Raw genomic sequence first — 8,707 nt, forward strand, 5'->3', positions numbered from 1 at the left:
GCAGCCCTTCTGCTTGGAAGGAGGGGAAAGGTACATTATGTAAACTTTTTTTAAATGAATTTCCCAACTCTGTCCCCTAACAGCCCTTTCACTTTTGGTTGAGTTGTCAACTAACAAAAATATTCACTATGTCATTGTCATTTAGGTTAAACGTTGGGTGGGAAAAATACGAAATGCCCTCAGTTTTCCAATTAGTTTTCCACGTTGATTAAACATTGCCATGTAGATTTTGCGGGTTGAAATCACGTGGGAACTACGTTGGTTCAACCCGTTTTTGACCGGTGGGTAGTTGAATCAGGAGTTGTTCAAGCCAAGTTATGTCGCTGCCTTTATCGGTTGTTACGCCATTGCCAAAAAAAAATGACTTCATCCCTCATTTTATAGCCTACTGTAGCTAGCCAGGAGATTTCCGTGAACAAAGCAGCCAATCGTGTCGATGTACATACACTGTCTTCAGAGCACCACGCGGCAACTCGATGCTTCCTGTTCAATGTGTCAGTGCAGTGAAAGACAAATACATTAATCCATGGCAGAGCAACAAGCAAGATAAAATAAAGTGTTATTATTATAGAGTCGACTGATTTCTGTTCCTACTATCAGATGGCGGTGGAAACTGTTCATCAAGAGGATGTGCTAAATGTGATATTGTGCGGAACCAGCGCAGGCGGGTGTCTTCAGGGTACTTACAAGAGAACAGAGCTACAGGTGTCAATCAAGGTCCTCTCGTCTCGCACTGCAGGTGGAAGGTAAATTTGGCAAATCTCAAATGCAATGACAAAATCTCTCTCTCAATTCAAGTCAAGTGGCTTTATAGGCATGGAAAACATGTTTTCATTGCCAAAGCAAGTGGAATAGATAATAAACAAAAGTGAAATAAACAGTAACTTTACACTCTCAAAAGTTTCTAAATAATAGAGCCATTTTAAAAGTTGTGTTACTAGCCATGTACAGTGTTGCAACAATATGCAACTAGTTGAATTAGGCTACGAAAGGGAAAATAAGTAGACAGATAAATATAGTATGTATTTACAATGGTGTTTGTGATTTTCTGACTTTATACACTGTACTCTTTGAGAGAGGTAGTTAGCAAACCAGCCCAAAGACCCCTCAGAGACACCAATACTCATTAGCCGGCCCACAAGAATGGAATGGTCTACTGTATCAAAATCTTTGGCCAAGTCAATAAACATAGCAGCACAATATTGCTTAGAATCAAGGGAAATGGTGACATCATTGAGGACCTTTAAGGTTGCAGTGAGACATCCATAACCTGAGCGGAAACCTGATTGCATACCCAAGAGAATACTATAGACATCAAGAAAGCCAGTCAGTTGATTATTGACATGTTTTTCCAACACTTTTGATAAACAGGGCAAAATAGCAACAGGTCTATAACAGTTAGGATCAATTTGATCTCCCCCTTTAAGTAAAGGACGAACCGTGGCTCGCTTCCAAGCAATAGAAACCTCACCATAAAGGAGAGACCGGTTACAAAGGTTCGATATAGGCTTGGCGATGATAGGGTCAGCAACCTTGAAGAAGAAAGGGTCAAGTTTAAGGAGCTCCTTTAGCACCTCGGACTCAGTGACTGCCTGCCGGGAGAAGGCCAAATATCATTAAGGCCAAATATCATTCCAGTTTGCTTTGTTTTTTTGTTAGCTCTTTCCAATGTGTCAAGTAATTATCTATTTTTCTTTTCTCATGATTTGGTTGGGTCTAATTGTGCTGCTGTCCTGGGGCTCTGTCATGTATTTGTGAATCATAGCCCCAGGACCAGCTTGCTGAGGGGACACTTCTCTAGGTTAATCTCTCTGTAGGTGATGGCTTTGTTATGGAACGTTTGGGAATCACTTCCTTTTAGGTGGTTGTAGAATATAAAGGCTCTTTTAGCCAGATCCTAATTGGGATGTTGAATTTTATGTTCATTTTGATGGCTTAGAATGCCCTTACTTTGTCTCTCAGATCATTCACCGCTTTGTGGAAGTTACCTGTGGTGCTGATGTTTAGGCCGAGGTAGGTGTGTTTTTCTGTGTGCTCTAGGTCAACGGTGTCTAGATGGAATTTGTATTTGTGGTCCTGGCAATTGAACCTTTTTTGGATCCCCATTATTTGTATTATAGGTGCTGCTGTAGGCCCTTGTTGGGAACAGAAGCACCAGATCATCAGCAAACAGTTAACATTTTACTTCAGATTCTAGGAGGGTGAGGTCGGGTCTCTCTCTCTCTCTCTCTCTCTCTCTCTCTCTCACAACTTTCCAAAATATTTTTAAAAAATCTGACACATTATTGTGGTTACTTGATTAGTTTAAATTAAAGCCTTGTGAACCAAGACCACTGCAGCAGGTGCGTGTCTGTTTGAGGGTTTGTGTGTTTTTATGCGTTTACTGTATATGTGTGCATAGGTTTGTATGTGGTGTGTTTACTGTGTGTTCTGTTCTTCCCCAGTAAGTGGACTGAGTGGATGAGAGATGTGGCTGTGGTCAGACAAGTCCATTCAGAGCGGGTTTTGGTTCCTCTGGGTGTGTACGAGGCCTGGTGTCTGATGGGCCTGCTCTATGACTGGATGCCTGAGGGCTCTCTACACTCTCTACTATACCAGGTCAGTGTTATATATGCGCGCTCAGTCTAACTCAAATATGAATATGCATGTATAGTGTGTGGCAGTAGGCTAATTGATTCATCTAAGTTGGTTCTACAGCTTCCCTGTGTTGCAGCATACAGTAGACACAGAGTACACCAAACATTCAAAAAAACTTCCTAATATTGAGTCGCTCTTTGTCCTCAGAACAGCCTCAATTTGTCAGGGCATGGACTCTACAAGGTGTCGAAAACGTTCCACAGGGATGCTGGCTCATGTTGACTTCAATGCTTCTCACAGTTGTGTCAAGTTGGCTGGATGTCCTTTGGGTGGTGGACCATTCTTGATGATCACGGGAAACTGTTGAGCATGAAAAACCTAGCAGCGTTACAGTTCTTGACACAAACCGGTGCGCCTGGCACCTACTACCATACCCCGTTCAAAGGCACTGAAATATTTTCTCTTGCCAATTCACCCTCTGAATGGCACACACACAATCCATGTATCAATTGCCTCAAAAACCTGTTTCCTCATCTACATTGATTGAAGTGGATTTAACAAGTGACATCAGTACGGGATCATACCTTTCACCTGGATTCACCTGGTCTGTCTGTCATGGAAAGAGCAGGTGTTCTTAAAGTTTTATACACTCAGTGTATCAACAAACTGGTGGTCAATAGATGCACATAAAGTTAGTCAAGTAATGTCCTTCTTTTGATTGCTTTATTTACAATTCCTGTGTCTTCATGGAGACCAGTGCTGTGCTTGTCATCCACATGCTATGTCTGGAAAGCCCCTGGCAGATGCAAAAAGAGATCTATCTTTCATCAGCACTGTCACTGCCTTATTTACACAAAGAGCTCTTCCTGTTTCAGGAGAAAGTTCAGACAGTAGACGTGACACTGCGCATGATTTAGTCTATCTGTAGTTAAACTGTATTTACACACAGTAAGTTGTGTTGTGGTCATGTTGAATTCTATAGTATTTTCAGTTCACAATTTCAACTTCGTGTTGTCATGTGCTTTTCAGTTCCCTTGTATTTATTATCCATTATAATGAAGTGAATAGATTTGATACTGCATCTTTTGAATGATTGTAACATTTGTTATCCCTGTCAGACCCAGCTGTATCCAGGTCTACCCATGAGTTTCAGGCTAGGCATCCTATTAGATGTGACAGAGGGGTTGTGCCACCTCCACTGCATACCACTCCCCCATCAGGCCCTGAAACCCACCAATGTTCTCCTGGACCAGCAGTACAGGGCCAAGGTAGAGAACAGTGACTGATAACTGACCCAGTCCTGTACTACAGAGACTCAAGTCTTCTCTCTGAGTGGTGAAACTAATGTGAGAATGAACTCCCTTTGATTGATGGTATATTTTCCATGGGATATGGTGTATTGTGAACAGTTGCAGGTGTAAGCTTTACAGTGTACGTACGTGGGTTTGAGTCTGTGTTAGAGCAGGTGTTTTTTGTCGGTTTGTGTGTGGGTGTTTATGTTCATCTGTGTGGGTGTTAATGTTCCTACCTCCAGGTGAGTGACTGGGGCCTGCCCAGGGAGTGGAGGGTTGGCTCCTCTCTCTCTGCTGGAGGAGGGCCCTGCTTCAGGGACTTGGTGTACCTGTCTCCTGAGGCCCTGACTGGCACCACACCCACTGTGGAGGCAGACATGTACAGGTGAGGTCACCTTTCATGATCCTGCCACTTCAAACAGTCATATTCACTAATTCAATTTACCAGGTGGGGGAAGGATATGTTTACCACTTTTCTACAGATGCCTTTACTAATGACCATGCAGTTACCCAATGAGCATCTTCTCTCTTTAGCTTTGGTGTGCTGCTGTGGGAGACGTTGAACAGAAGACAACCATGTGAAGGTGATTCTATTTCTTTCCGTCTATTCAAAGCACAACTCTGTTTCTATCAGCAGAGGCTAGGTTATACCTGGCCGAATATCATACAGTCTCAATATTTTATTACATTTGTCATTTGTAACACGTCATTGTCTATACCCAAGCAGATTTGCTCCAGCTGCTTTCAGGTGATGATGGGATTGGTTCAGGCCTGAAGGATGAGCTGCTACCCAAGCATGTACCCCACTGCCATACCCTCTCTCAGCTGATGACCAACTGCTGGAGCACTAACCCACACAGCCGTCCAACAGCAGAGGGTAAGTCTGTCTGTGAGGGTGAATCAGAGTGTAGATAGACAATGGTGAAAGAGAGCAGCTGTGCCTGGTCTTTGTGATCTCTCCCTACAAGCCCCCCTTCCTTGACTGCTTACCTACCTGCCTGTTGAGGACGAGTGACAAGCAGAACCACTTGCAGCACCCACTTCCTCTCTGTTCCACACGCCGAGACTGAGAGATACAATCCCATACCCTACTTCTGCCACTTAATCAATAAGACTCTTTGAGTCTTCTCATCTAAATTGTGTTCAATTGTTTATTTTCTGGTATTAGTTCTTATCCATGTATTTCCTTTCCTATGACTGCCATGTGGGTATATACAAAACGGAAACTTTTGGTGCGTTTATGTTCATTCTCATGTCCTCTTCTTTCTCTGGCTCTCTGTCCACAGACTGTGCACTGGAACTGAGGAGCGTCATAGCAACCTTTGATCCCGATGCCATGACAAGGGCTACCCTCAGGGTGAGGGAAAGCAAGGTACGGATCATCCTCATTTAATAAGTTCTATTACACTCCAAAGTCCGATATTCTCTGTTTCCACAAACCTGATCTGCTATCAGTTTGTTTTGACTGAGGAAATCAGGATATGTTTCATGTGCTTTTAATTACTGAAAACAGTAAATAGACCAGTCACTAATCATGAGCAAACATGCGTATGTGTTTTCTGTCCCTTTACCAGGAGAGGGCGCTACATGACTCTAAAATACATCCTGTGAAGGACATTCCCATTGAGATAAACAACCTAGAAGTGAGCTTGGTTCACATTTTTTGTGATATTCTGATTGTATTTAATGCTTGTGATGTCTTACATTGAAAACAATATTTACTTATCTCATTACTAGGCCTGCGCTGGTTCCGGAGACACTAAATGTGTGGGCAACAAGACACTGCCCTTTCCACAGACTTCCTGTCCTAGTGAAACACTCCCTAGTCCCCCTACAGCCATATATACAGGGGAAGCATCCCAGAGGAGGCACTGTCAGGGTAAGAACTTCAAACTGATTGATAATGAGAGCAGTTTGTGAATATGCTCAGTTTGTTGTCAGTGAAACCACCCTGTTGTTTATCTTCTTTATTAAATAATAATTAATTGATATCGTACCTTGAACAATCTAACAGCAACGTGTCTCTCCCCAGACTGTGTGTCTGGCGGCTCTGTGGTGTCTTCCACCAGTCCCAGATGTCCCAGCAGTGGACCGGGTCCTGAGCATTCCAGAGGGACAGGAGGTGTCTCCCAGGGACAGAGACTCAGCCCACCACCCCCACTCTCCTCCAGTCCCTCAAAAGCCCTCAGACAGAGCCCTCTCAACCAGCCCACTGCCAGCTCCCATGGTAGAAAATGTGTTTAAGCTTAGACCTCCCACCTATTACCCAGTTTTGTCTGCAAACGTATGTACAGTGCCAGACTGTAGCTATCTAGAATTGACTTATCTTTCTCTAGCGTGTCTAAAATGTTGCTGAAAAAGGTGAAGACAAAGTAAAGCAACATGAAAATGAGTAGACGTTACAAACAGTGCCTCCATTTGTGTGTTTGTATGTGCACAGTAAGCAGTTTGGGGGATTGCTGGTTTCCTGCATGGCCATCCTTTCTTATCAGTGTCCAATGCGTTTCCTCCCTTGAGGATCTTTGTTTCTCTCTACAAGTTGTCTGTTGTCCCAGTAAATGCTCTGAGTCAAAAACATTTTGTCTTTTTAAAAAGCAATACATGGCTACTAGACATTTATGATTGTGACCAGTGTGTTGATTAAGAGGGTAACTTGTCTAGTAGGGCTATGAATCTACGGTAAGTATTACTGTCTTTCATATCAGATAGCTACTGCTTGTCTCTTGTCCTCTTTCTCTGAGTTGTCCAGGTATTTTTCTCAAAGTCCTCTCTACACGATTTGTGTCTTATGAGTGTTTGAGAGAGACGTGATATTATAGTTCTTGTGTCATCCTTGAAACTTCACCCTACCTTCTTTGTCCGCAGCTGCCCGGGGTGTGTCTGCGACTCCGGTGGCGGTGAGCTATTGTCGTATGCTGCGCGAGAGACGTGAAGGCATCATTCGAGGCATGACGGAGGGACGACTCAACAACCTGCTGGATGTGCTCATCTCACGGCGAGCCCTTCCCCCGGAGGCCTTTGAGGTCATCTCTGCCTCTCTGACACTGACCTCTCGCATACGCTCCCTACTGGACACCTGTGCCTGTCAGGGGGAACATGCAGCTTCCCTGGTAGCTACCACCCTCGGTCTGATGTCCATTGCCACCAATCGTGGCCCTCCACACATGCCTCACTGAAGGTGGATGGATGGTTATTAGAATGGGGGGTTGTGTAGTGAAGGGCCCCTAACCAAATGTATCTGTTCACGGTTTATCATGTCATACTGTATCTCAGAGAGTGTCAATTGAGACTGGAGCCTTGGAATGAAGAGCTGAGGAACCCTAACCAAATCTATTCTATACTCACTCAGGTCTAATACAGACCACAGTCAGTCAGAGTGAATATCAATTGGAGAACCTGAGATTCCTAATTTCATCAGAACAGCTGCAATGACTCATCTATATCCATAGAGATCCATGTTGGGGACACACCTGTCCATGCCTTTGATAAGTCTGAGTATTCAATCAGAGTGGTGCTACCTCTGAAGTTGATGTCAATCAAACGTTTGATTAGAGGAAGCTTCTGTGACAGTCAAATGATAGAAACAATCGTGTTGGAGAGAAACCAATGAAAGTGAATAGCTGTGTGGATGATTCATCTGCTTTGATCATGTTTATGACCCATCACTAGCGATAATGAGTGTTAACTATGTGTTGAGGGACTACTGAGCTAGCACACAAAACACAGTTTGTTCTATATTATATGCTACATTTTCTGTGTTGTGTTGTGACTTTTGACCCTCTCTCTGCTCTGTGGGTTATTGTGTGGTGCCACAATGTTGCTCGTCTTTTGACAGCCTGTTTGTAAAGTACATATTGTACGAAACTATATGTTCAAAATAGTTTGGATTGTCCTGTTCAGCACTTTCTGACTTGGTATCTTGAAACAAGATTATTATTTGTTGGTTTATCAGATAAAATAACTGAACTTGAGTCTCATTTTATGCCACTTTTGTTGGTTATTTGTGTTAAATCCTTGAACCTATAGGTCATTGTCACATTCCCCTCAGGGTACCCTTTGATTTTGTTGCCCATCTCGCGCAACACGCCTTTTAACAGTATATGTCTAATTGCATGTCTGGTGTTCACACTGCACCACCGGCTTCACACAGTACCAATTGTCACACAAGTAGAGTCTAAAGACGTTTATGTACTAAAAGGGTAAAAAGGGGTCTTGTCAAATGAGAGGCCCACTGAAGTATTGGCCATAGTGTACAGATTTTTTTGTTGTTGGCCTGTTTAACATCATGCTGAGAACAGAAGACAGTAATTTCCCCAAGCACTGTCTGTGTGAATAGCCTAATGATTGGAATATTTGGAGTTGTATAATAAAGTAAATTAATATATAACTACATGATTAGATCAAGACTCCTCCTTGACACTCAAGCAGCTCTTTTCTTGTTGGGTTTTGAGTTCATGCACTCAGAAACAAAGGCAGATGTTTAATAAAGGCTGTAATTTTCATCCAGTGGCTTAAAGTAGGTCTACTTCTAGAATTGTTGCCTATTACTGTTGCGCTCAAATATATAGCCCACTGGGCACACACTTGTTGTATCAATGTTTCCTCGTCATTTCAATGAAATTACGTTGAACCAATGTGGAATAGACGACTAATTGTCATCTGTGCCCAGTGGGTTTTTTCTCGCTTCAAAAGTGGTTGAATGGCTTTTTTTCACCCCGAAAACACCTGCAAATTTCCACAGATGAGAAATTACACAGTAAACGAGAATCACTTCACTTACCTCCAACCAAATTCATTTGATTTTAATTCTGAATAATTGATTCCAGGTAATTATTTTA

The 8,707-nt window shown here is 42.9% G+C and overlaps 1 protein-coding gene across 1 annotated transcript; it reads left to right on the plus strand.

Annotated features, from left to right (window-relative positions):
* The first annotated feature begins 600 nt into the window (after positions 1 to 600).
* On the plus strand, positions 601 to 8,461 carry LOC139384990 (receptor-interacting serine/threonine-protein kinase 2-like). The gene is made up of 11 exons (XM_071129951.1): positions 601 to 746; positions 2,445 to 2,598; positions 3,696 to 3,845; positions 4,112 to 4,254; positions 4,404 to 4,453; positions 4,597 to 4,746; positions 5,156 to 5,241; positions 5,444 to 5,512; positions 5,607 to 5,748; positions 5,902 to 6,096; positions 6,735 to 8,461. Exons 1-11 carry the CDS (start codon positions 601 to 603, stop codon positions 7,043 to 7,045), a joined length of 1,596 nt encoding a protein of 531 aa, XP_070986052.1. The 3' UTR covers positions 7,046 to 8,461.
* Positions 8,462 to 8,707: the final 246 nt, after the last annotated feature.

This window comes from Oncorhynchus clarkii, chromosome 26 (genome assembly GCF_045791955.1).
Source record: "Oncorhynchus clarkii lewisi isolate Uvic-CL-2024 chromosome 26, UVic_Ocla_1.0, whole genome shotgun sequence".
Lineage (NCBI taxonomy): Eukaryota > Metazoa > Chordata > Actinopteri > Salmoniformes > Salmonidae > Oncorhynchus > Oncorhynchus clarkii.